Consider the following 27,583-nt stretch of genomic DNA (forward strand, 5'->3'; position numbering starts at 1 on the left):
CTGGCACTGGATGCAGCATAGCAATATTAGGGCAGGCTGTTGCGCCAATTAGTTCTGTCTTGCAGTGCTATAGAAGAGAAGGCAATTGACCGAGTTGAGCATGACATTAACACAACAACACTGCCGCTGGGGCCTGAGCTAGTACTTCTGATTACACTCACTTGTTCGGACCAAAGAGGTCACTTGGAGCCAGTTTAGGGGGCCTCAAAGGCTGCATTGTATTTAACAGATATCTGAAAAGCGAGATTTTCTGTGACAAGATCGCCAAACTAAATCCAAGCTCTGAGGGCCCTCAGAGAAAATAACAGAATTATCTTCTGTTTTTCTAGCAGAGAACGTGGAGAAATCAGCAGATCTCGGCCGTTACCAGAGCCGCTGCCAGGTCAGGCGAGCACCAGAGCTGAGCAAGGGAAACAACAGGCACACGTGCAGGCAGGAAACGCAGAATGCTGAAATGTTCCTTGGGGTGACAGCTGCCTTTTAGATGGGTTTAATTATAAGGCCATTAATCATAAAAAAAGTTATGCATTCCTTCCCGCCGGCAGCCGGCGGCGCGAGCCACCAGAGGAGAAGCATAATTCCCATGATGCACAGGGCCGGCTTGGGGCGGAACCAATCCGGGAGGGCGTGGGGAGCGCGCTGGCCAATGGGGAGGAGGCTGGCGGCTGTTGGAGTTTGAATTTTGAAGGCGGCTGAGGCAGGGCTGCTGTTGTGGCGGGGAGCTCGCGCGCTCGCCGGGGAGTTGCGACCTCCGCTCTCGCGTGCGTGTGGCTGTGGGCTCCGGCGGGCTGAGGGACGGTTCCCGCTGCCGGGAGGGCGCCGGCCCCTTATCCCGGCGTGAGGGACCCCGGCTGCGAGGCGGGAAGAGGGGCTGGGGGTGCGCCTCAGGGCCGAGCCGCCATATTGGAGCCGCGCAGCCAGCGGCTCCTCTCGCTCTGTGGCCGCTCGCTTGCGTGCGGTGCGAGGTGGGGGTCTCCGCCGCGGTCCTCGTCTCCTCCGGGCGCCGGCGCCGCCTCAGCGGCAGGGAGGCGGGGGTCGAGTGCTGCCAGCCCGCTACAGCTCCTCGTGGGTGAAGCGCCAGAGCGGCCCGACTCGGCTGACGGTGCTGCCGAGGCTCCCCTCGGCCGGAGGTCGCCGCTCGCCAGCCTCAGAGGCGGGGGTAATCTTGGGGGGGAGGAAGGGAGCACGCAGCTGGGCAGGGAAGCAGCTTAACTTTAGTAGTATTTTCTGCTAACATCACCTGCCTGAGGTTCTTGACTGTGAAGAAGTGCTTTAGCTCGTTTTGTATTATTCCCATATGGGGAGGGGAATTAAATGCACAATTCCCTCCAAAAGTTGGGGACCTAAACGCTGTGCTTATTGGCTGGACAGAAAGTGTGTGGTGGATCTGTCGTCTCTGGTTATTATCCTGCCTAATGAATCAATTCCTTATCACTCTTGTTATTAACGCAGAATTTAAAGGAGAGGCTGTTATGTCACAGGACTGCAGCGATGAGTGGGAGCTGAGCAAAGAGAATGTGCAGCCCCTTCGGCAGGGGCGTGTCATGTCTGCCTTGCAGGAGGCACTGGCTCAGAAGGAGACCTCTGTCCACACGGCTGTTCAGCTCAAAAAACAGTGAGCAGTGTTTTGATACCTTCTTTCCCCTTATCTTCCTACCTCTTCATTATTTTTTCTGTTATATGTAGCCGTACTAATCTCATAGGCACTAACAAAAGTTTGAAAGAAGTTTAGTAATAGACATCTACTCTACTGTCGCACTCCAGGTATTTAGGGCTACTTGCTGTGGGTGCTGTACGGTATTGACCACTGCTTACAGGTTTGCAAAGGAGCATTGAAACAGCAAACACTAGGGAGATTCAGTTGTGCTTTTAAATGTATTCATTATGAAAAAAACCATATAGGTTACAAGGAGAAGAGATATTTTTTTCTTTGCTACAATAATCTATTGAAGCAGAGTGTTTCTTAGGAGATGAATACTTCCTACTATCATAATAGAGGCACAAAACAGGTATCTCTGTCATCTTTGTATTGCAAGGATGCTTGAGTGCGTAAAGTCAGCTTGAGTTTGGCTTGTGTTGCATACAGTATTCCACAAGTATGACTGTATGATTTCAAGGGCATCTTGTGTCCCAAACCTATTTGGTTATATTTCTGTTGTCTGATCCTCAAATTTCCATGCCCTGTGAAAGGCCAAGTTGACTTTGTGAAGAGTCTGCATAGTTATGTCCATACTGTGTTGTCAGAATTGGAAGCACTGGTACTTGTCATGCTGAACCATCTGGGTCATTTTATGTGAAATGCTACAGTCTGTGAACACCTGCCCAGTACTTACTGAACCAGTGCTTATCAGCTGGATCTGGATATTTTTTTTCTTCATGGAAAGCCATGGAATTGTTACTATACTGGGGTCGGCAGAGGGTTTGTCCAACTTGACTCATTATGTTTGTGAGGTGTTACGGTTGAGCACAGCCTTTCAAGAAGGGACTGCCTGGGGAGCTCTACAAGGTCAAGTTAGAGCCACTGCTAAACACAGGCTGGTGTTCTTGTCAAACTGCAAGGTGGTTTTCTTTCTTGATGGGCTGCCTAAGAGTGAAGTAGTCATGTTGTAGGGATGGAATGATGCACAGGAGTTGAATGAGACAAAATGATGACTATCAGCGTGGCCACTTCAGTGTGTCTTCACTGTTCTCTGGTGCAGTTCTGTAGCTGTCTGATCATCACGCTTTTCCATCATCTTGTGTGTTTCAACTTTCTCCTATACTTAAATAAGGGATGCGTTATGCAAAAATTAAACTTCACCATATATCTGTCTAATAATAACTCTTCATAATAGAACAAACATTCTGTCAAGGGCAACCGTATAAGCTTTGGGCTAGTAGAATTCTTGGAAATACCCTTTTAAAAGATGCTGTTATGGTTTAACTCCAACTGGCAACTAAGTATCATGCAGCTTGTTCCACCACCCAGTGGGAGAGGGAGGAGAGCTGGGTAAAAAGGTAAAATTTGAGCATTGAGGTAAGAACACCTTAATAATTGCAATAAAATAAATGATGATGATGATAACGAAAAGGAGAGAGGAGGAGAGAGGAATAAGGTCTAAAGGGAAGGGAAAAACAAGCGATGCATAATACAATTCTCAGCACCCACTGACTGATGCCCAGCCAATCCCTGAACAGCAAGACCCCATTTATATACTGGACCTGACATTCTATGGTATGGAATATCCCTTTGGCTAATTGAGGTCAGCTGCTCTGACTGTGTCCCCTCGCGATTTCTTGTGCCCGTCCCTTCTCACTGGCAGAGTCTAAGAAACTGAGAAGTCTTTGACACAGTATGAACATCACTCAGCAACAACTGAAAACATCACTGTGTTATCAACATTGTTCTGATACTAAATCCAAAACACAGCACTCACTAGCTACTGAGAAGAAAAATAACACTATCGCAGCTGAAATCAGGACAGATGTGTATCTGTTCTTGTTAAGTGACGATACATTTCCCAATGCTTTTGTTTTCAAGAAAAGTGCAAAGGCTTATTTTTTATTTATTCTTCTGGTCTCAGTAAGAGCTCAAGCCTAAATATACACTAACCTAGCCTTTTTTTGATAGACCTACAAAATGATATAAGTGAGAGTGAAGGTCTTAGTTTACAGTATAGAAAACATCTTTACAGTTACACATGTATATTTATTGGATGGATAATTTTTTTTTTTTAGGGCGTTTGAATCTGAAATCAGATTTTACTCTGGAGATGATCCACTGGATGTCTGGGACCGGTAAGTTTTATTTTGGAAGACAGAATAGAAAGGTCAGATATTCTTGTAAAAGATTGGGAAAAAATATTCTAATTTAATAAGAAACTCATTAAAAGATAAAATCTGTAACAGTTTTTTTGAATGATATGTTGTGTTTCAATACTATTACTAATTTTTTTCTGAATCTCCTTATGTGATACTGAAACAGAGGCCTTGTGCCTTATTCAGAACTGACTTCCTATGAATACATTCCATCTCTAGGTACATCAAGTGGACAGAGCAAACCTTCCCCCAAGGTGGAAAGGAGAGCAATCTCGCAGCCATATTGGAAAGGGCAGTGAAAGCACTCAATGAACAGCAGCGGTACTACAAAGATCCCCGCTATCTTAATCTCTGGCTCAAGTTTGTGAGTGTTTTGCAAATATGTCTTGTGTGCTGCTTTTTTGTGGTACATGTCATGTCATTTGTGCACAGTGAAGCTGATTTTTCTGACAAGTGTCAAATAATATGTAGTACATCCGTTGTACTATTAGAAGTATCACTCTGCAAATGTGTTGCCTACTCTTGAATTCCACTTCTCATTTTCAATAGGATCTTCAAACATTTTTTTATTCTGTTTTTTATTCATATTTTTATGTTCTGTTTGGACAGCTACAAACTCCAGAAGTTCTGTTTTGAAAAAGCTAGTTAGAATGTAGCTTAATCAAGTAGAGCTTGATTATATATTTAAGGAGACAAGTGATTTCAAGATACATTTTAAGTGTTATATCTGTCCTACCCATTAGCCTAACTTTTAACTCTCTTGTATCCACATCCTGCATTTAAGCAAAACCAAGCTGAGTGTGTTCTGGTCTTGCCCTGTCTTTCCATTGCTACAGTTTTTATTGTTCTTGTCTTCCTAAAGCAGCTTTTCTCCAGGTTTAGCTTCCTGAGCTGATTTGCCAGTTCTGAAACTGATAATATGCTACACTTTAGATAAAGCTAAAATAACTATTCTCAGGAAAACTAATATGACATAGTTCAATCGTTGAATTCTCAGTTAAAAATCTAAGAAATGACTCATTTTGAATATATAGGCTAGAGTTAAGGGATTGGTGGTAATATTGACAAATATGTACATGCAGTCAGAGGTTTTTCTCATTATCGTTGTTATTCTCCTATTGAATCCTTTACATTGTGTGCTGTGACATGATACAATTGTATGTCCTGGCCTTACAGCTGCTCCTGTAAGACTTGTATTGAAATCGGTGGGATCTCACAGGAGGCATCAAAGCACAAACGTTGACTTGGAATCTTTTGTAGTCCAATGTGATTACTGAGATACTTTGGTTCTTTCAGGGAAATTGTTGTAACGAGCCTTTGGATCTGTACAGTTACCTACATAGCCAGGAAATTGGCACAACACTGGCATTACTCTACATCACATGGGCAGAAGAACTTGAGGCTAGAGGAAGTTTTAAGAAAGCAGATTTGATATTCCAGGAAGGTCTTCAGCGCAAGGCTGAGCCTTTGGACAAACTCCAGTCTCGTCACAGGTAAGCTTCCAGCTAAAAGGAAGAGCTTAAATTAGGCTTATGTATATCAGTAGATACCTGGCACAAGGACCTTCATGCTGACTTCTCCAACATTTTTCTCAGGCAGTTTCAGATCCGTGTTTCTCGGCAGACTCTACTGGGGCTTGAGGAGGCTCCTGATGAAGATGATGTGGGTCTTCTGGGGACTGCAGAACCTCAGAGAAGCTCATTGGCCGATCTAAAAGGCAGGGGGAAGAAAAAAGTGAGAGCCCCAATTAGTCGTGTAGGAGATGCACTTATAGGTACGTTCCATTGCTGAAATGACACATTAATGCGAGAGTTACATCTTCTACTTGTGGAATTTGCACTAGGGTGTGATAGTTGTGATAGCTGAAATTTAATTTGTATAAATCTTTTTGCTTATAGCCACGAATCAAACCAGCAGCTTCCAGACACTAACTTCTCAGCAACTTTCAAATAATCCGGGTTTTGCTGTGTTTGATGAAAATTCAGCTTCTGGACCTGAGGTTCCTGTACTTAAAACACAGCCATGGACAGCACCTCCAGCTCCAAGGGCCAAGGAGAATGAACTCGGTGCAGGACCTTGGAACTCTGGCAGGGTAAGTAGTCTCAAAATGGACTGGCAAAAAAAGAGGAAGGCGTGTGTGAGCTGATGACCTCTTCATCATGATAATCCCAGAGACAAGGTCATATTCCTTCTCCCTTGCCTGGGTTTTGTGTCTATTTGTAACTACAAATCTTCCTAGCTTCTTCCTAAAGAGTCTGGCTGTGCGTAGCCTATTCAAGTTTAGCAAGCTGATCTTACTAGAATGAGTTTAAAAAGCTCTAGAGCTCTTAAATCAAGAAGTTGTAATTCTTGCTAACTGGAAAAATTGGTGGAGATGGCCTGCCAAACTGTTCGGAGGGCAGAAAAGGAATACAAGAGGGAAAACACTAGCCAAAGAAAGGGAGACAAGCCAGACATTAGTTAATTTTGTAAGAAAGAAGAGCAAGAGTTAAACTCATACCACGCAATACAACCTGAAGGAAGATTTTGTTGCCCATCTTATGAAAATAAGGCATGTACAGCATTCCACAAGTCTGTTTTTGAAGTGCTTGTGAGGAAAATAGAAGAGCGGAGATCAAAAGAATTGAAGAACTACTGTATCAATGGAATGATTATCCTGTCAATAGGATGACAGAAAGTAGGTTCCAATGGTTTAAACTAATGCTGGAGACATGAAAAGGAACAGCTGTGCTACAGGTGTTTAAGCCCTTCTGGAGAAATGATCCAGGATGTTATCTGAAGGAAATAAATCCTATGAAATTAAGTTTATTTCATAACCCTCAGCGTTCCTCTGTTCTTTGTAGATTAGAGGGGAAGAATAGAAAGTAATTGGGTGATAAAAATGTTTTAGACTTCTCAATATAGGAGTCAGTATAAATGAAGCTTGGAAACAGAAACTAGGATGAGAGGAGGGAAGCAAATGGGCTGAAATTCATGGAAACTCCAGGAATAATTACTACCAGATACAAAGCAATTTGGTTAAGTGACTGGAAGAGTTCAGTAAATCACAGGTTTCATTTAGCTGAGAAGAATGATGATGAGGAATTATTAATGTAAACTTCTTTTATCAGTTGTCTTGCTTTGGGCTGGTCAACGTATTCATTTTGATCCCCAGACACTTCTATATGCTTTTAATGTCTGTCCTTAGAGTTCTGTGTTCCTCCTTTAATGAAATTTTAGATGTAATTAAAAGAAAAATAAAAATCTGCAGCTAGCAGAAGAGTTGAGGATGTTTAACTGCACTGAAATGTCACGCTAGTTCTGGCTTGTGAAGGAATAACATTTTGTGAATGCTGTGAGATATTAAAAGGTGCACAGAGGAAAGGGGCTTCTCTTTTGTTGCCGGTGGCTAAGTAAACAGTTTGAAAAATGGTTGGAAAGAGAAGTTCTTTTGTGAAATATCCCCACTGTGTAACTTTTTCTGCTTAAGAGTCTAGGGGGATTTCAGATTGGTAGATGAGTAGTGTGTTTTCAGGCTAAATTCCGTCTTCTCTTAAATAATGAACCTCAGAAGCAGTTAAGGGGTTTTTGTGATGTTGGAATGGCCTCTGAGAGGAAAATTGAAAATTCTGGAGGTTCCTACAGCAGAAGGAATACCATGATAAAATGAAACAGTCTTGGCTGAAAAATGACGACTATAGCATTTCTGGAAAACAAATGAGGAGCAACTGGAATATGCAGCTTGACCAACATTTTCTCATAATAACAGAAACTAGGTACTAATGAGGACATGCAGGAAGAGTTTGTCTTGCTTTTTTAGGTGCTAGTGTTCAGGTGGTCTGTAACAGTTTATGTATCAGAATGAAATTAATCTTGTAAATTTATCTTAGAAAAGTCTATCAGGTTTAAGTTTTTTAAATAACAAGAACTATAAATGAGCCAAATATTTGTAGGGAAAAGGGAGAATCAGAGTACAGAGTAATGTAGAGTCTAAAAATTAATCTTTAAGCTGTTAACATTGACTTTTCCTTCCTCAGCGTCCTCACAGCAGTGCAAATACTGGTATAGAGGTGCCCTTCCCGCTGCCTGATTTCACTCCATATGTGGAAGAGTCAGCTCAGCAGCAACTCATGTGAGTCTTCACTTCTGTTTGAAATGAGGATTGCATTTGAAATGATCAAAGCTGCTTTGTAAAATTCTGACTTGTTTTGCCAAGTAGTCAAGCCTCTTGATCTACAGGAATTTTAAAGTCTGTCAGCCTGGAAGCTTTTTGTGCTTTAGCTTGGTGGCAGAGGCTTCCGTGGAGGATGCATAAGGACATGGGAGGTATTTGCCTATTGCTGCTCATTATGTGGGAGCCTATAACGTATTTATGTATGCTAATTAGTTTAATAGCTTAACCCAGTGTGTTAGCACAAAAACACAGTTACCTCTCTTAGGATGTTGCTTGTTCTGAAAGCAGCCCTGAATTGAGACAGGCTTATTGCTGTTTTCCTTTGTCTTGGGAACTCTGTGCTCAAGCTATCTGGAATTTTATTCTGAAACAAGCTATCAAAGTTTCCATGACAACAGTGTTACTTAGGTCATGGAGGAGTGTGCTGTTTTGCCTGAAATTACCTTCCTGCTTGTATGGTGCTCACTGAAGTGCTGATAAATCCCAAGGGGTGGGGTTACTCTGTTTTGTTAGAGCAGAGGCAAATGCATTGTTTTGCAAAGCTGCTTACCTTTCTTTTTCTGCCGCTAATGATGGCCAGAGAATACATAAGCTCTTCCTAGGAGAGAAGTGGCAAAGAATGTTTGATGGGCAGCTTCCGTGGTTCTGAATTGCCTATAATCAAAGAATGCTGAAAGGTGGCTAACAGCATGGGTTATTCCTGCGGGTTTTGTGTGTTGCATGTGGACTGCAGAATAGCTCTGACCAAGGACATCCATAATTTAGTTTAAGGGTATGTTAAAAAAAAAACAAAACTAAACTTCCGTCTAAGCTGTAAGACTTATTTCTTGCTCCTGAAAGTCGGTGATGCCATAGAATTAAATCTCTTAACGTGCTGGTCTCTCATATGAAGACACTATTTACAGAAGGCAGCACACGTCTTTATACTGGGGAATTTACCTGTAAGCAACTTGAGCAGAGAATTTGTATGTAGTTTTATACTATAGAGTTGAAAGTTTAAAAGCAGATTTACTTTTTTCCTCGTTTGAGTCAGTTCCCTCATGATGCCATATCAATTCTGGAAGTGTTGGGTTGAAACTGTAAACATGCAAATCGTGACATCAGCTGTCATCTAGACATTTGGGCAGAAGGACCCTGTAGTGATCTTGGTAGTAAGGCCCCACCCCCTGCTAAAAATGCTTTTAAAAAGCTTCCAACCGTTAGGAACACCTATTTGCCTCCTAATCTCCCAAATAGTTTTAGGGTTGTGAGTCCATTCACATACAAAACCAGATGTCTTAGAACTGTCCACTGTGTTTTCTTTTGAAATATTTATGCAGACCACAGTTCATGCTACTTTTTTTTTTAAGATCAGTTGTTCAGATCATGTTTTATTGAGGTACAGATAATTGCTGCTGTGGTCTAGATTACTAGTATCTGTAAAAGTGTACACATTCTAGTTCCTCTCTCCTGAAATGAACATGTAGTGTTTTCAGAAGCCACTTTCAAGGTAAGAAATTGACTGCTATTCCTTTCACTGTACAGTGATGGTTTGGGGGTTTTATTGAATTTTTTTTGGTGTTTGTTTTGGGTTTTGTAATGACACATTCAATTTCTGTCACTCAGCATGCAAAGCATTCTCCATGAGCAAATTCTCCTCTTATTGCACCTTAAATCTTCCTTTTTTTTCTTAATCTAAAATGCTAATGCTTAATCTAGTCCAAGATCTTCCATTTTTAAGTCCTACTGCTTATTTTTTTTGCCCCTGTGCCCTGATAAACTCTGTTTTATAGGATGATGAGGGACTTGCCACCTGTATTGGTCACGCAGAATGATGGAGCTTAAAGTAAACCTAGACCCTGCTCCCCAATGCACAGCAATTCAGAGTATCATAAGAATTTTATGTGCTCTTGATTGGGCCTTATTAACATTTTATTTTGCGTTTGTTTTTTTTGTTACACAGTTCTGTGTTGGTATACTTGCCTTTTATGTGCTATCATTCCATTTTTCATGTTTGTTTTTTCTATCAACAGAACAGAATGTCTTTACGCTATTCTACAACTAGATTCTGAATTTAGCAGTTTTCTCTCCTATGCTTGCTTTTCTGCATTACAGTGAAGTACATATAATCAAAGTACTAACTACATGTTTTTTTCAGGACTCCCTGCAAAATTGAGCCCAGCATAAACCATGTTTTAAGTGCTCACAAACCTGAGAAAGACGAGGACCCACTACAGCGAGTGCAAAAAAATCATCAGCAGGATACTCAAGAAAAGAAAGACATGGTGATGTACTGTAAAGATAAAGTTTATGCTGGAGTTGAAGAATTCTCTTTGGAAGAGATCAGAGCTGAAATCTACAGAAAGAAAGCAAAGAAGAAAGCCGAAGGTATGCTTCAAAATGGGATGGCATAAGACTTTCTGAGATGGAATCATAAAATTATTCTTATTTCTTGTCAGCATACAGCTGTTTGTTATTGCAGCTGCTTTTCTTTTTCTACTGGAATAGTTATATAATTGCTCTGAAGTATAGAGAGAGTGACATGAGTGACGTGAGAGCTTTACATGTAAGCCATGAAACAGAGAAAGACTGCCAGAGATTTTAGCCCCTTTAAAAATAATTTTGGCTTTAGTCACAAATTGCATGTGAAATACATATTGTGCTTTATAAGCTTTTCTTCCTTAGAGGAGAATACATATTGTGCTTTATAAGCTTTTCTTCCTTAGAGGAGATGCAGGCCATAGCACAGAAGAAGGAAGAAATACAAAGGAAGATTGAAGAGCTGGAGAAGAAATTAAAGAAGAAAGATGATGACAAGCAGAAACAAGTATGTGAACAGGTATTGTCCTCATTTAACAGTTCTTTTACAAATAGCTACTCTTAAGTAAAAGTACCAAAGGAGGAGCAATATCTAATAAGTTTATCTTTGGCTGACATTTAAACTTTTTTTGAAAGTATGCTTCAGTCTACTATGTGCATGTATCACCCAGTAAATGAGTGCTCAGAGAAATATTTCTTTTCTTCTCCCCTGCTTGTCCCCAAGTCATATCCTTTCACTATAGGAATGTATATCAAAGACTTTTTGTAGTGCTCCTTCACAAGTATTAAGTTTGTTAACAGTCAGACAATATACTTATGCTAAGGTATAAACTTCTAAACTTTTTTAAGTAAAGGTATGCCAAATGCTTAAGGGTGAATTGCTTGCCCTTAAGCTCTATTCATGTGTGGTTTCCTTTTATATAGAGAATTTGTAGTGCAAAAGAAGACAGGAGAAGCTGGAACTAGGGAAAGAAGTGAAGGGTTGCAAAGTGGCGTGCTTACTAAGCACCACATATCCGCTTGCTTGCTCTGCCTCATTGGGATAGAGGAGAGAATTGGAGGGGTATAAGTGAGAACACTCATGGGTTGAGATAAGGACAGTTCAGCAGGTAAATCAAAAGCTGTGCACACAAGCAAAGCGAAACAAGAAATTCATTCACTACTTCCCACTGGCAGCCGGATGTGTAGTCACTTACAGGAAAGCAGGGCTTCATCATGGTTAGTTGGGAAGACAAATGACATAATTCTGACTGTCCCCCACCTTCCTCTAGATTTTATTGCTGAGCATGATGTCATATGGTATGGAATATCCTTTCAGGCAGTTGGGGTCAGCTGTCTGAGCTGTATCCCTTCCCAACCTACTTGCTGGGATGGCAGCATGAAGAACAGAAGACCTTGATGCTGTGTAAGCACTGCTCAGCAATAGCTAAAATGCCAGTTTATTTGGTCAAAAATCTAAAACATAGCACCATACTAGTTACTATGAGGAAAATCGTCTCTATCCCAGCCAAGAACAGTACACAAAGCCATATCTGGTTTGTCTCAAAGCTTTATAGATGGTAGTATGCCTTATTATGTATTCGATATTTTTTTTCCTTTTCTATGCAGACCTATCTCGAGCAGAGTATCTTTCAAGCAAGTATACTTTGGTCTGTTGTTGCTAGGTAGTTTTTAAATCCCAGTTTTCTTATTGGTTGCAAATAACAAGTAAAAGTTAACTATTTTAAAGTTTTTCCTCTTCCCAGCCTCATCGGTTGGTCTAGTAAAGAACAGTCCTTCTCTCCACTCTCCCCCTTCTCCCCCCCCATTTCCAAAACAATGCCTTGTAAGTGTTTTAAATAATGAAATAGTGTTTAATGTAAGCGATGTAACTGCTTACATATGTCTCTAATAGTTGCAGAATAAAATCTATGAAAGTTATATATATATGGTTGCAAAGAGTAAAATTATGCATTTTAACTATACTAAGCAGTAAGAATGGACTATTTTTCATGCAAGTAAATTAAGTACAAATAAAAATGTCTAAAGACAATTATTAATCAGGGCTTTAATGACTTACACAGGATTATCATAATGCTCTTGGAACCTTGTTGCATGGCTTGTGGTTCCATCACTGTAGAATCAAAATAGAGTTTCGTTTCTACAGCCAACAGAGATAACAGAAGCTTTGCCAGCTTTGGGACTGCAAGGATTTACTTTTTCCAGTGCAACTGGAGTTGGGGAGAAACAGCCTCAATTGCAAAGGTAATACTGGATTTTTTTTTTGCCTACAGTGAGAAAGTTTGTGGGGATGATTAGTTATGAGTAACATGGAATCACTAACAGCCCATTTCCACAGGCAGAATGGAATATACCCCTAGGTGTCAGCCTGTGACCAGGACCTGTAATCTGCGTTTATTTCTGATTGTCTGAGGGATTTTAACTTCTTACAAGTAGCATATGTCAGTTTGGCTTACCTTTTTTACAATCTTATGTTTTGTGAAGGTGTCTGTAAAATACAAGAAACATGTTTATCTCTTTTACAGTGAATTCCGGGTCTCTGAAGATACTCAGCTACATAAACTATCTTGTTCTGAGGGTAAGTATTTAAATTTTTTATGATTAAGGAGAAGGTTAGGTTAAAGAGAAGTGTTCTTTTATATGAATAGCAAGACTGCAACAAACTAAATCCAAAAGTCTAGATGAATTAGAAGAATGAAAATTAGAACATGCTAGTAGTGCCTTTAACCATATTCAGCAAAAGGCAAAGCATCTGAAGTCTGAGAATTGTCACTATTTGAAACTATTTTCAAGCAGAAGAGCTTTTTTCTTTTAATAGCTGAAGAGCTTTCCTCACTTTCATATACGCAGTCTTACTAAAATCTGTAAGAGAGGACAAAGATAGTTTAACACTAAGTCCTTTCTTCCTCGGAAGAGTTGGTAGAGGAATAAAATCAGAAATTATATATTCACTTTTGTTGTTGGGAAGGGTGTGTGCTGAATAAATTTACTTTTGACCTGAATTGACTGTTGTGACTGTTGACAGAAGTTATCCAATCTCTTGATGTATGCCCAGATACACGAAAGGGAAACGTGTTTTTAAATTCTGAGGATGAACAGGAGGGACAGGGAGATGAGGCCAGCCTTGGGAAAAAAGGTACAAATTCTGAAATATGTTCTAAAAAGAGCAAGCTAGCTAACATAATATGGTAGTCAAACTGTGGTATATTAACACTACAAAACCAAGCCTCTTCTAATAGGTTTCTTTAAAATGCTCGTGCTCTAATTTCCTGCTCTAGGACTGGTATTTTTTTAGACTGTATTAAATATTTTGAATAGCATTGGATACGCTGTTGTGGAAAAACTGCTATAATGGAGTCTCTTGTTTTTTTTATTTACAGATGTTGGTCTCCCTCTCCCACCAGATCCTGCTACATTTTTCTCCATATTTGATGAATCCTCTACTTCATCAAGTCAGAATATAAGGTAGGATTATTAAGACCTAGATTTCAAGGGTAGGGAGAACTGAAGTATCAAATTGCTTTCTGTAGCAGTTGAAGTGCAGTACTGTTTCTAGTATTTCTGGTATGGATGTGGGGTTTTTTGTTTTGTTTGTATTTTTTTGTTTTATTTCATTACTCTACTTGAGAAGTCCATGATGAGGAAATACTCTCCTGTTGTTCCTCCTCAATCTAGAACTATTGAAGCTGCTATATAAACTTCTGTCATTCTGAAGAGCTAGTTCTTCTGTAGTAGAAAGTGGTAGAATGAAATCATCAGTAAACTCTTGAGAAGAATCTCTATTGAAGATCAGAAACAGCTGTAATAAACATTTAATGAAATGTAACTTTATCTTAGTTCTGCAGATCATACACAGAAGAGTGCTCAGCGCCCTCTTGCTGTTCGTAAACCTTCAGATTCTCTTACTGCAAAGGAAAGTGCATCACCAGAAGCCTGTGTAAGGAAACAATTTTTACCCCACAGCAGATTTCCTGTGAAGGAGAAACCAAAATAGAATGTCAGTTGTTGAACTGAATGAGACTGGCTGGACTGACATGTGTGATAAGCAGGGATTATAAACTTGTCTGGCATGGCAGTACTTGAATTGGGTTATGTTAAGATTACACTGGAAATCTCATGCTTTTATTAGACTTTAGGATGGCTAATATGGAGATTATAGTAAGGAGACTTCCGAATTTTAAACAACTGATTAGTGGCCAGGATTACTCTAAAAAGTTTGTGTGATGAAGAGCTGCACTCTTGAACGCTGCTTCCTGTTCCATACACTTTCTTGCCATGTGCCCAAACAAGCATCTCTGCTTCTGTGTTCCTCACCCAAAGTACCATATGTTTGACTCCCTTAAACCTTTGTATCTTGTTTCCTAAGCTATATGTCTTTGTGGCAGTTTTGCAGACATTTGTAAAGCTTTCAATAGAGATGGTAGTTGCTATTCTCACCAAAGGACTTAATTACTGTATGATGTGATAGACCTTTAGACTGGTTGAGTGAGAGGATTTCTTTCTGAGCCGAGAAGGATTTTGAACAACTACAATATGAAATACTTAGCAGGGTCAAGCATGGTGAGCATTATGCTGATTTTGGTTCTAGAGTCATTTTTATAAACGCCTTAATAACGTGCTTTAACTGAACTGAAACAGACTTCTGCAGTGGTAGATACTGAGTAGCTGTTAACACTTGGTGGCAGCTCTGCAGCACTCTAGAAGGTAACAAAGCTACCCCTTCTAGCTGGGAAAAAATGCACAGTTACAGTTAGGGTTCAGTTACTCAAACTGAGTAGCAATATAGGTAGAGGACATGAAGACTGAGCATCAGTTTCATTTTGGAAAGTGGTGGGGTGGGAGAAAGAAATGTTCAGCTTTTAAGTAAATTAAAAGAAAATTCAACATAAAATCTACAGGCTTTTTACTGTCTCAACCTGTTTTTTTCAGGATGAGCTGAATGGAATTGAACCGTTGACTGAAGATGCAATTGTGACAGGCTCCTACAAGAACAAAACTCTTTGTGCCAACCCAGAAGACACGTGTGACTTTGTTAGGGCTGCCCACCTGGCCTCAACACCCTTTCATGGGGTGCTAGCTCAGAGAGTCCCAACTTCTGCTTTTTCACAGGGTGTCCTGAAGGAAGGCTGTCCAGAATCTAAGAGTGTGCCTCTGAATCAGGAAGCGCTGGTTTGTCAGGGAGAGTACAATGGAGTTCTTGATGTAAACAAACTGAGGTAATTAACAGCAAAGCATCTTAAGCCCCTTTTCCTGTGTGTCTTTCATAGGCTGTGGTTACACTGTCCTGTTGCTGAAGAAAAAATTTTCTGAAGAAAGCAGAATATACTGAAAACAGCCATTTCTCTAGCTTGTGGTCCATTTTGCCTTCAGCAGATTTAAGAGGCAATAGCAAGCCCACTTGGCTTTTTAGTATCACTGCTGCAGGACTTAACTCCATGCTTTTTCTACCAAACAATTTGCAAATAAATTAATAAACACATTCTGTCTTTGTAACCAGAGGTTAACAGTAGAATCATTAGTTCCTTTTATACTTTTACACTTCTGTAGTTAGTATACAAAATGCATCTGGTGATTATAGCTTAGGTTCCTTCAGAGGAGAAAAGCTGGAGGAAAAAAAACTGGCATACCACCTCCTGTTTCTTATCATTGTAGAGAAAAAAACCATCTGTTTTATAGTGTTTTCTTACTTCAGAACTGAGTGTGATTTGCTAGCTGTTAGTATGTAAACATGTATATCATGCTGAAGGTGTTTGTTTACTTGGCAAGTTCCCTGGGAAGCTGTACTGATTATAATTGGGAAGGAAGAGCAAGAGTTATTTCCCTTGCTTTAAAAACACTGTAGGTCTGAATTTTGGCAGCAAAGGGAGTAATAAACATTCAGCATGTCTTCTGTTGTAGCAGTCATATTTAGTGGCAGGGAAGATAGAATCTTAGTCTACAGGTTAATTTTGAGTATAAACAATCACCGAAGCTAAAATGAAGCTCTGACATAACTTGGTTTTCCACTAAGGTTGGGAAAGGGATTCTTTAACATGAAGTCTGGGAGTGCACAGTATCTTTTCATAGTCACTAGGCTGGTATTATCTAGGCACCATATCTTCTGAAAGTCTGAATAGCTGATGACTTTATTTACAGCCCGATCATGGAAGCAAGCCTGGAAGATACTCGTTCGTCAGGTGGTTCTGTCTCCTCAGGATCTTCTCGGTCCTCTGTTACACAAATATCTACTATTAAATACCTGCATATCCCTGAGAAACTGGAACTTGCTCAGAGCTTGCCTGCTGAAATGGCTAGTGATTGTGGAGGTACCAATGAAAACATTACTGGTTAGTACTAAACTGAGTTTCACTCTCAGCAAATAACTTGCAACTGTCACTAAACTATGGTGTTTTTTCTTTACTACCTCTATTCTCTACTTTATGCATATTTCCCATTACTTTGACTTGTGACTAAAGTTATGTCTCACTTGTCAGAAGTAGTAGTGAGGTATATAGTATTGCATGCTTGTCAGCATCCAAACAATGTAAATATTAATGTGACAGAGAAGCTATCTAATGTATTAAAGCAGGGACTGTGTAGGAGTAATGAGGTCAAATTAAAAAAAAATTTGCACTGGATAGTAGTAAGAACCTCTAAGATGCCTTTGTTTTCTCTTAATTTTTTTCCTCTCTCCAATCGCACTGTGTGTTTAAGTGCCATGTTGAAAAAGGTGAATGTGAATTTAAAATCTAGTGAAAGCTGCATAATTTTGGTTTTAAATTTGCACTTTTAACTTTGCTGTAAACTATAGTGCTGTTTTGCCGCTGTGTTTTTCCTATTGAAGGAAAACAACACTGGTACTTAAATGTAGTTAATTTCTTCTCTTTTTTTTTTCTTTTTTTTTTTTTTCTTCTAGCCAAAAATACCTTTGTTTCTCTCTGTTATCAATTTTTATATTACAGTTAGAACAGGTATGGTCACAAAAAGCCTTCAAAATATGGCCTGTAGAATTAGGTTTGTGTTAAATGACAGTTTTCAAGGTGTTTAACCTGCCTTTAACTCCTTTGATTTCTATTTATGGTATTTTAATTAGAACTGTGTATCTGAAAATTCTGTGTATCTGCTCTAGAGAAGAATATGTTATTGTGTGTCTGCAGACTATTTTATAACGAGGCATGCTCGAGACCTGGAATGAAAATAAAATTAACAGTGTGTTGTTACTAAAATAGCTGAAATATTTTTGATAGATATTACACTCATCATACGCACTAATCTTTAGGGCAAGATGAAGAATCTTTGCAGGTTTTTTTCAGAAAAAGGCATGTGTTCAGATGCTTTAACGGTCCTTTCTTAAACTTTTGATCATTCCTGTTGCTTTTTTCTTCCTTTCTGTACAATCTTCCTTGAACTGTTCTCAAGCTGGATGTAGTAATTCTACTGAGGACTCCTTTATGTTGCAAAGAGCAGAAAAGTTACATCAGGTGTCTGTCAGTTTATTCCTGTAAGGCATGCCAGTAAATATGTTTGCGATGGTAAAATATCGGAACACCTATTTAGCCTTCAACCTACAATGCTTCCTGGATCTATTTTCACAGAATTACTTTCTGAGCGATATCTTACTGCAATGCTTTTCATAAATATAAATTGTTTCATAAATATAACAGTAAGTAATAATACTCTTGTTTCTTACTCTTGTACTGTGGAAGCTTAAAATGTTGTCACTCGTTACTAGCCATAGTCTTTGGGAGAGGAAGTCAACTGAAGCTGTCTAGCTCTGCTGTGTTTTACTCTGAGATAAATGCTTTTCAGGCTACCTTGGTTTTGTACAGATGAACTTGTCTATTGAATGACCTTCTCTCTGTCCTGTTATGCAGGAAAATAAACCCAGACCTACATGTAATTATTTTGTGTGTCTTTGAGGAGGTAAAAGCCATTAAATTCCTAATATTACAGTTAGCAGCAGAGTTGGAGTCCAACTTTGTTTTCCTTTTCTTACATTAAACCCCTGCTGTATTCCAAGGAGTGAATTCCGATAAAACCTTTCATTTAAAAAATCACAAGCTAATCACTTAATCTAGACATAGATGTAAAAATGGAGTGTTACTTTGCAAAATGAATTTGAGTTCTGCTGTGGCTGAGCAGATGTACCTAATCTAGAGCTTTGGTCTCTTGTAAAAGAGACATTTTACATGATGCTACAGTATAATCGTCGAGACCTTATGATGACATTAGTCTGTGAGGTAGTTTCAAAGATGAATGTCTTGTTCGCTTCACGGAACAAGAAACTATTGGAAAGAGATTAATGGGCTTGCTGAAAGGTGATGTGGTAAATTAGTATGCAGATAGAAAGCTTCCAATATCCAGCTTGCTTTTTCTTGACAGATATAATCAAGTCACAGAGACTCAACACCTAGTTTCAGCTCATCTGTTTCTATTACTTGTCTTCCCAGGTGATGATGTAACTCAGTGGAGTGCTGAACAACGTAAAAAACTTTTAGATCCTATGCCAGAAACATTGACTGCTTCTCCAGATTTTCATTTGGAGACTGGCACTCTGCCTGTCATGGAGTTGGAGAAAGAAGTTGAGCTAGGTAGGTATGCCAGACTCTCCACAGTGCAAGGGACCTATTGATGTTCTAATTGGTTTGAAATAAGCTTCATACTCATCCTCACTAGTTTTATGAGGTATAGAGGGAGAATAACTTGAACAGCCTGGGTATGTATATTTGCTGTGACAGCTCATGAATGTATACTTTTGTAACAGGAAGTGAGACTTATTGTATCAAATGGGAATACTGGACCAATGAAGAAAACAAGATGGTTTTTGCCATTCCAGCTAACTTCACCCAGTTGGATGCAAAGGGATTTGCAATAAAGGTAACACATGTGATGGTTATTATACAAATGGGAAATGTTAAAATCTCCTCAGCCAGTATAAAGTAAAATGTTGTAAGTTTGGTCTTAATTTCTGAATTCCGTGTGTGAAGTCAGCTACTTCAAGTTCTCTTTCTAGTTGTCGATATAAACTAAAAGTTTTTTCCTTGATAAAATGGGGAGGAAAAAAAGAGGGTGAAAAGAATATGAAGATGAGCAATTTTCGCTTCATTCCAAAAATAAATGTTCTTCCTATGTACCTTCCTGTAGGTGCATTCTCAGCCTGTGCCTTGGGATTTTTATATCACGCTTCAGTTACAGCAGCGTTTGAATACTGACTTTGACCAGAGCTTCAGTGAGAATTGCAGCTGTTACTTGTATCAAGATGGCTGTGCTGTTTTGCACAGGGGTATAAATCGCTTCACAATTGGGGTCAGTACAGATAAAGCATAACTGTAGAAGATGTGAAATCTTGCATAGGTACCATTACTGAGTTTTTCTTGTCATTATGCTCATTGCTGAACATAGCTTCACGTGTTTAATTCTGCAATCTAGATTCTCTGGGGTTTGTTTATGTACAAATCAGGATCGTCTGTTACAGCCTCAGTTAGAGCTGGTTTCGCATTCATAGATCATGTGCTTTTCAGAGACAAACTCAAACCAAGTTTTTACATATTCCTTGTTCATGAGTGTTGAACAACCTGAGCCAGGAACCACCTGTTATTCCACAAGGTTTGCATCTAAAACTCTTGTTTAACCTGATATCTTTCAATGAGTTCCAGTCTTCCAGTCTGCTATAGCAAGGTTATATAGCATTTAGTGTCTTGCTGAAGGATTTGCATTTTATATAGTCTTGTAAGTGCGTTTTGAATTGTTGCATGTAAATAGACTACAAATTAAATGGTGATTTCAGTCTTCAGTTCAATTTCCTCCTCCTGATCTTTTGTCCACTTCTGAATAATAGTGTCTCTGAATGGCTTATGGTTCTTTGTAATTCTGGCTGGGCTGATCACAGGCAAAATCAGATTTTATGAATTTAGGCTAGGACTGTTATCTCTACGCATGAGTAAGGAAAAAAAGGTGAGCTATAAATATTTCACTTAATCAAAGGTAGAATGGCACATAGATACATGTTTATTCCCTGTTTTTAGGATGTTATTCGTGCCTGTAAGCCCGTTACAGAGGAAGTTATCCTGCTGGTTGTTTATAATCTTCTGGGTGTGGTAGAGAAGCTCCACAAAGCAGAGATTGTCCATGGAGATCTGAATCCAGAGACGTTCTTTCTGGGAGACAGGTTTGTCTCTTTGTGTGAATATGCGAGGATGTATAATACTCTTTCAGCTACAGCTCTTGCGCTTTTGTAATTTCTCCTCTTTAGCTGGGGTACTGATATTGCAGTCCAGTGGCTTTTGTTTTTTTTAGGCTACAGCAAAAATATTTTACTCTTCTGAAAAACAGTGAAAACACTTTGTTTAGGAATAAACCTTTCTTTAGTTTATTTCCATAGAAATAGTATGCAGTGATGTTGTAAAACTTATACTAAACAAAATGGTTTTGCTATTGCCTGTGTTCTCAACTTTTTACTTTACCAACATACTGGACAGATAACTGAATACTGGTAAATAACTTGCCTTCTGGTTTTATGTATCTGAGAAACAGGAAATTAGAAGGCAAAGGGCAGGTGGGACTGGAATATCCATACACACTCTTAAACAGATTCCTTAGCTTCCACTACAGTCCAGCTTGTAACTTGATGCACAGATCTAGTTTTCTTCTTTAAGCTCTTTCCTGTATTATATTAACAAAGTCACAAGTCCCTTGGAATGTGATCTGTGAACTAAGTGTGGGAAGACAGTAACTTTGGAATGTCTGATGATTAAGATGTTATTCCATTAGAAGAAATTCACTAAGGCTGTTCTTGACTGATAGGTTAAAAATAGCTATTAACTTGGAATTTGTTTTGAACCTACAGTCATCTAACATGCACAGGCCCAATATATTTTGTTTATAATATTTTTATTTTATTTATGACTTCTATAAATAAACAATATAAATTTTATGTACATGTACTACTGAATTTCTAATATTTTCTTCACACCCCCCAATGGATTGTCTTGCACATTTCTTAGGGTGCCTGCATCCTATTTTGGATATCACTGCTCTAACAGTGGCCTGATGGACTTGGGTATCTCCTGCTGGACTTCCGTGTGGCAAATACAAACCAAACTGCCAAAAAGTTAGGACAGTGGTATTTGTTTTTCTTAGGCAGCAAAAACTATCCTAGGACAAGTGCATAGCATAAATTTACAAAATATGCTCATAGCATACAAGTATGTAAGAACAGCAGTGAGAAGTGTGATCTGTTTATGTTGTTGGCTTGGCAGTACGCTGTCATCTATACAGATACTCCTCACTGCCCTTTCTGTTTGTCCTCCCTGGTGTGTAGATCAAGAAAGGTTTATTAAAGTATTGTGAAGCTTAATTCTTCCTTCTATAAAGTATTCTCAGATTTTGAAGGGGAGGGAGAATTGCTAAACATTGTGCTATTCTCCTGTTCACTAGCTGTGTTTCAGATAACTGTGACAACATCGAAACAGTATCATCCTTAACCCTTTAATGTTTCCCATTGTGTACTCTGGAGATAGCAGTATCCTCTCTAAGCTTCAGGCTGCCAGCCGATTCCCCATCCGGGGGTAGTCTTTTCAGCAGTAGTTCTTAAGCTAACCATCAGAGGGGAGCATTGACATAGCTAAGACTCACCTTTGCTACACTGTTAAGTTTCATTAAAAAAAACTCAAAAACCGAAACTCAAGTTTGTTGCTTCATTTATTTCCTTTGCTCAGAATCTGTGATCCATTTGCTAATGATGAGATGGCAAGAGCTCTGAAGATAGTGGATTTCTCTCACAGTCTAGATTTGAGATTACAGTCTCGAGTAAGTTTGCCCAGCAGCTTTCCCATATTTCAGACCCATCATGGACAACAGCTTCTGACAAAAAGTTCTTTTCCTTATCAGGTGAGTTCCTGTTTAGCAGGACATCTCAGTTACTGTGTTTCCTTTACAAAATCTCTATTTTCTTAAATTATATTTTGCAAACACTGAGAAAGCTCTTATCAATAAATATTGAATAAAGAAAATTTTCAATCTGATTAACTCTTTGGCATGAAGTGAAGGGTTTGGAAGTGCTGTTGAATGTGACTATTGTATTTATTTAAGAACCTACAATAAGACCAGAATTTTACTTTTTGAAGTTTTCTTGCTTAGCAGGTCTCTGGAAGATTCTGATGCAAAGACCAATTCAGACTTAAATCTGTGAAAGCACAAAAGGAGAAATCTGTAGTGGATTGCAGAAACTGAGGTTGAATTTTATGATGTTTGTTGTGATTGCAGATAGACTTGGTTGGCATTGCAGATATAGTCCATTTGATGCTGTTTGGGGATCATGTCCAGGTCTATCAAGAGGATTCCATCTGGAAAATCAGACAAAATGTGTCGAGGTAAGTCCTTTTGCAGAGGAGGCTGCTGTGAAAGCAGACTTCTAACCCTTCACTTTCTTTACAGTAGTACCATCTTCAAAGCGTAAACACAGAACTTTGTGCTGTTGTGCCAAAAGCATTAGTTCTGTGATGATTTAAATTTTGAAGCTACTAGACTTGTTTATTGTGTAGTAGCTTTAGTGCTGTGTAGGAGACAATTTTAAGCTGAATATGAGCCTGACAGTCCAGTTATGATGATTTTGCTTTTTCTATCCTTTCAGACCAGACTACTTTAGTCTCTCTTTTCACTTGATAGATCAAGCTTGGAGAAGTTTCGAAGTGGGTGTTGAGGGAAAAAATTACATGAACATCTTGTTTTTAGAAATTGAGATTTATTTTGGTTTTCTGCTTTTTTTTTTTCATTCTAGGCTATATTGAAAGGCTTCTAAGACACTGTTCTTAAACACACTTAGTACAGACTAAGTTCTGTCTGTTACAAAAAAGAGTTGCAAAAAGAGTATACAGACACAAGAAGGAAAATAATTTAAAGTTATAATGTAAGATGCATGTGCAAGTAGCTTCTTCTTGGAAGCTGCTGTGTGTTTTCAGGTATTAATACTGCTCTCTTTTAGCCACGTGTTTTGGCTATAAGACTACTCTGCCTTCATATACCCTTTGTTTGTTCTTAGATTAAACGCTTGTTTATTTTGTTAGTCACATCCTGCAGAATTTTCTGCCTTAGCATTTCATAAGGATTTTCCAGAACTCTCAACTCATGACAGAAAATACTTGACAGATATCTGCATTCAGGACCATAGTATATTAGCCACACTTGCTGTGTGGATATACTTCTGTAATCTTGCTTTAAGAAAACCTACTACCAGCTGGGAGTTGTCCAGTTCCCTAGCAACCTGCATTACTTATACCCCCTAGTTTGTTGTATTCAACCTTTGGAGTGAAAAAAAAACAAAAAACAACCCCAAAATGAAAAATCCTCATCTTCTTAAACTGTGTACAGTGGAAGAAATGCTTTTTTTCTTTACTGGATATATATCCATTTTTCTACTATTGATATGAGTAGTTACAAGGCTAGAGCAGGCTTTTGCTGAGCCCTTGCTATGCATACCATACTGTACCCTGTAGCTTTTGATTTTTCTTCAGAGGATCAACTTACAGGACTAGGTTGTGAAGAACAAAATCGCCAAGGGTGATTGTTCTCTGAAGAAATGAATATCAATGATGCATAGGTTGGCAGTAAATATGTATCTTATACTGCCTTTGTTTCAGAAATACTTTAAAAAGGGGGGGGTGGGCAAAAAAGGCAATGAAATCATTGATGGAGACTAGCTTTTGCTCTCCACTGACAGATATTCTAACATTACATATCTTTGAGCTATGTAAATCTGACCTGCTCTGAATAATAGGACTCTTGTATATTAATTTCTATCAGAACATGATCTGTTTTTAACAATATTCTGTGGGGATAGAGGGACAGATTTCTGATAGTGTTTCCTTTTTTTAATTTAAATTTTTTTACTTGTTTTTTTTTAATTCCACAAGAGATTAAATTGAGCTATTGCAGATGAAGCCATAGAAAGCCTAAGTTGAGAAGGTAGGAACAGGGTGTTGCAGACTTGATCAGGATGTGGGTATGGGAAAAATAGCTATAACTGGCTGAATAACTGGAGCAGGAGAAGCTGAGTAACAGGTGTAGTAGGTCTGATATTGGAAGGATAGGGCTGGCTGTTAGGGGGAGTTTGGAGGGGAGGGGTCAATTGGAAAAGAATTTCAGTTAAAGCTGGAGACAGTGAATCAAAAGATGTAGATCTCTGGGTAGAGGCAGAACTTGGAGGAAGACTTGGGTAGAAGGGGAGTGAGACCTGTGAAGGGCTAGAGGAGACAAAGGAGGAAGAAGGTAAAGCCTGGGCATGAGTTCTATGTGGTTGGAATGAGGCTGTAATGGCTCGTCACTCACTGGGGTATATTGTAACTGCTTCAAAGTTTAGAGTACAAATAAGGAATTTCCATTTTCCATCTTGTCTTCTACTTTGCTTCTGAAAGTGCGATAGATTTATTATTCATCTCCTGTACTTATTTTTCAATATCAAGAATTCCAAGAAATGTTTGTATAGGTGCTTTAGTTACATGTTACAATGAAGTCATAGATCAACAGCATAAATGAGGCATTTTTATTATGTGGGAATAAGGAATCTGCACTGAATCTTTTTTCCATTCATGTGTAGCTCTTTTAGTGTGTTTTAGCTCTTACTAATTGACAACACCTCCTCAGTCAATTTGAAGCTTTCAATAAATTCTCAAGCAGTCTCTGACAAGCAAGGTTACTGCTGCAGGGAATCTTCATCCACCAGAAGGGGCTGCACAATGAAGCACTTCCCTGAGAAAGTCAGCTGATGGATATTAATCTTGCACTTTATCCTTTGCATACAGCGACGCATGGCAGTGATGCATCTTCATGGGTGTTGCAAGCAGGACACTTTTTTTTTTTTTCCCTGTTGCTTTTAGTAATTCTACTTTTTTTTGGTAAAGGTCATGCTACTTCTGTCCTTTCTGCTAAGTGACTTGGAAATTGGATTTTTTTTCTTTCTTTGGGGGTTGGTTTGGCTGCTTTGGTTGTTTGGGTGTTTTGGGGTTTTTTTGAGGGTTGTATTGACAAGATGATTTTCCTCAAAGAATGTTCTGAGAATTTAGGCAGTGACAAATAGAAAGATGGCTTCTTACTAGAAGGCTGACAAGTGTTATATGTAACAACCATGATCTCCTTATCTTAGGAATGCTTTTTAAAAAGGACTTAAATATTTTAAAACATTAAACAAATGTAAAGATAGTAGAGTGACTGGTAGAGCCACTAATTTTACTACCAGTTCAAAAAATACCAAAGCAGTGGGGAACTGCAAGGCAAAGCACAAAATTGTTCTTCTAAGGCCAATGGCATTCAATAAATCAGAACCCACTTAAAAGGTGACAGAATGAATGCAAAACATTTAAACGTAGTGGTAAAGACTTCTGAAAAGGTAGAATGTGAATTCTGACCAAGTTTCTTTTTTCATTTTGGGCATTACTGTAAGGCTGACATGTTTTTCAGGGGAGGGGTTTTTAGCATGTTACCATTATTAAAAAATGGATGTGGAAATTTTTCAGTTTCAGGAGCATTTTTAGTTTTCCTGTTTTCACTATCCTATTTTAGGAAACTTCAGCTGTGCTGGCTTATGTGAGATCGTATATAGAAGCTGTATTTGAATTTTTAGGGCTATTTTTGTCACTTGTAACTCCCTAGATGTCCTTACTAACATTGAACCTTCTCTGCTATGCCTCTTACTTGTCTCAGACCATGAAGAAAATGGCCTCAAGTCTTGCATGTTTGTTTTCTTGGTTAGGTTTTGTATGACTTCATTATTTTAGAAAATGTAAGAGTTGCTAGTGTAATAGCACAGGCCAGATTCCTTCTGAGACTATGGTTGCTGCTGTTTTGTGAGTCACTTACAAAGCAGAGGCAGATAATTTGTTCAAAAGCCAACGTAACTCCTAGCTTGAGGGAGAGAATTGCTTCAGTATTCAGAAGCAGTGCAGTCTATGGACTTCAGTGCAGGACTGAAGAACAAAGGGTTAGCTCTTATATCAGTTTTCTGAGGGTTTAATGAGTCATTTAACCTTTTTATTCATGTTGTGTGGGTATATCTGGGAGAGAGGGGATTTATTACTATTAATTGTCTTTGAAATGTTATCTCTATGAGAGCTCTGGCAGATGGATGCAGGGGAAAAAAGAAAGTTAAACTGGCTGTAAACAATCCCTCCCCCCCCCCCCCCCCCCCCTTCATTTCTCTTGCCATTTTCCTTTAATATTGACCTGTGAACTTAACTTGCAAATAGGGGAATAAGATTTACCTCTATCCCTTTTTCATGAAAGGAGTCTTCCAACTTTGTTGGTTCAAATAATGCTTTTGATAACTGCTTTAAATTGAAGGTACTGGGACTCATTGTGAATGGCAATAGTGGTCAGGTACGCTAGGAAAGGTAACTGTAAAAATAGTGTATTTGATATACCTGTGGAACAGCCTGTCTTGTTACTATCCAGAAACCTACTAAGAGAGAGAAACGGGCCCACACATATAAATATAATACATTCCTAGTTTTCCGTTACATTTACTCATGTGAGTGAAACTGTTATTTCAGACTTGGTTCTTCCAGGGGGTTTAGTGCTGAATATGAATGGAAATCTTGTCAGACATGTTGTGTGTGCATACTGTTTCACTGAAAACTTCTCTGTTTGTTTTAGGACTGTTGACAGTGATTTCTGGAGTAAACTTTTTGAGCGAATTCTGAATGCAGATGGTAAGGCCACAGTGCCTCTGCTGAGGGAGTTAAAAGAGGAAATAAGTGACATGTTTGACAGCTGCTTCCAAGAACGACTTTGTGAATCCTTAGCTGCACTGGGAGAAACTTTCCTCTTGGAGAACTTCCTGTGATTTCATAGAGGGCAGGTATATTTTGTATTATAGAGAGGAATATGTTGTTAACTTATTTTTTTTTCAAATGTAAGCCTGAACAGTGATTGTAGCGGTTTCTGCGATACTTCACATGGAACTTGCTGAAGAATGGTGATACTGCATCAGAGCATAAATAACTTCCTAAACTAGCTATGCGAACTAGACTGTGTCCGAGCAATTTGCCGTAGGAAACTGTTGTCATAACTGGCCTCTCCCTTTGTTGTGTAGTTCCTTAAAAATGTGTTTAATACCTAGTTCACATTGCAGTCTCTGAAGTCTTTGTCCTACATTTAGTTGGTCTTTTAATTAGTGTTTCATCAATAAAGTTTTATTTTGATAGCAACTCTGTCATATTAAACATTACTGTCGGATGGTTTCAAAAGGCTTGATTTAGTATCACTGCTGGAGTGCTTTTGCCTGACTGGGAATTGTTTGGGGCTGCTGGATACAAAAGCCCCTCATTTGGTGGCAGTTTTCGTAACCACACAGGACTTCCTAGT

The 27,583-nt window shown here is 39.0% G+C and overlaps 1 protein-coding gene across 6 annotated transcripts; it reads left to right on the plus strand.

The window, feature by feature from the left end:
• The first annotated feature begins 658 nt into the window (after positions 1-658).
• Positions 659-27,426, plus strand: BUB1B (BUB1 mitotic checkpoint serine/threonine kinase B). 6 transcript variants are annotated; one of them, XM_055814091.1, is made up of 24 exons: positions 659-761; positions 1,453-1,615; positions 3,718-3,777; positions 4,018-4,162; positions 5,095-5,291; positions 5,394-5,572; positions 5,697-5,890; positions 7,815-7,909; positions 10,089-10,318; positions 10,657-10,769; positions 12,396-12,493; positions 12,775-12,827; positions 13,275-13,385; positions 13,630-13,714; positions 14,087-14,186; positions 15,179-15,465; positions 16,385-16,575; positions 18,679-18,819; positions 18,993-19,105; positions 19,373-19,534; positions 20,254-20,396; positions 21,946-22,117; positions 22,493-22,599; positions 26,873-27,426. In XM_055814091.1, exons 2-24 carry the CDS (start codon positions 1,473-1,475, stop codon positions 27,060-27,062), a joined length of 3,309 nt encoding a protein of 1,102 aa, XP_055670066.1. In that variant the 5' UTR covers positions 659-761; positions 1,453-1,472; the 3' UTR covers positions 27,063-27,426. The 6 variants fall into 6 exon arrangements, with proteins under 6 accessions (XP_055670066.1, XP_055670065.1, XP_055670067.1 ...); XM_055814090.1 differs by having other exon boundaries at positions 690-1,159; XM_055814092.1 differs by having other exon boundaries at positions 690-1,159; positions 13,278-13,385.
• The last annotated feature ends 157 nt before the right edge of the window (positions 27,427-27,583 follow it).

Source organism: Falco peregrinus, chromosome 9 (assembly GCF_023634155.1).
Source record: "Falco peregrinus isolate bFalPer1 chromosome 9, bFalPer1.pri, whole genome shotgun sequence".
NCBI classification, from domain to species: domain Eukaryota; kingdom Metazoa; phylum Chordata; class Aves; order Falconiformes; family Falconidae; genus Falco; species Falco peregrinus.

Excerpts from the sequence above, each read along its gene's own strand:
- BUB1B (XM_055814091.1), top strand. The coding sequence starts at position 1,473 with ATGTCACAGGACTGCAGCGATGAGTGGGAGCTGAGCAAAGAGAATGTG. Across the intron at positions 15,466-16,384 it reads CTTGATGTAAACAAACTGAG|CCCGATCATGGAAGCAAGCC; the intron begins GTAATTAACAGC and ends CTTTATTTACAG. Across the intron at positions 22,118-22,492 it reads AAAGTTCTTTTCCTTATCAG|ATAGACTTGGTTGGCATTGC; the intron begins GTGAGTTCCTGT and ends TTGTGATTGCAG.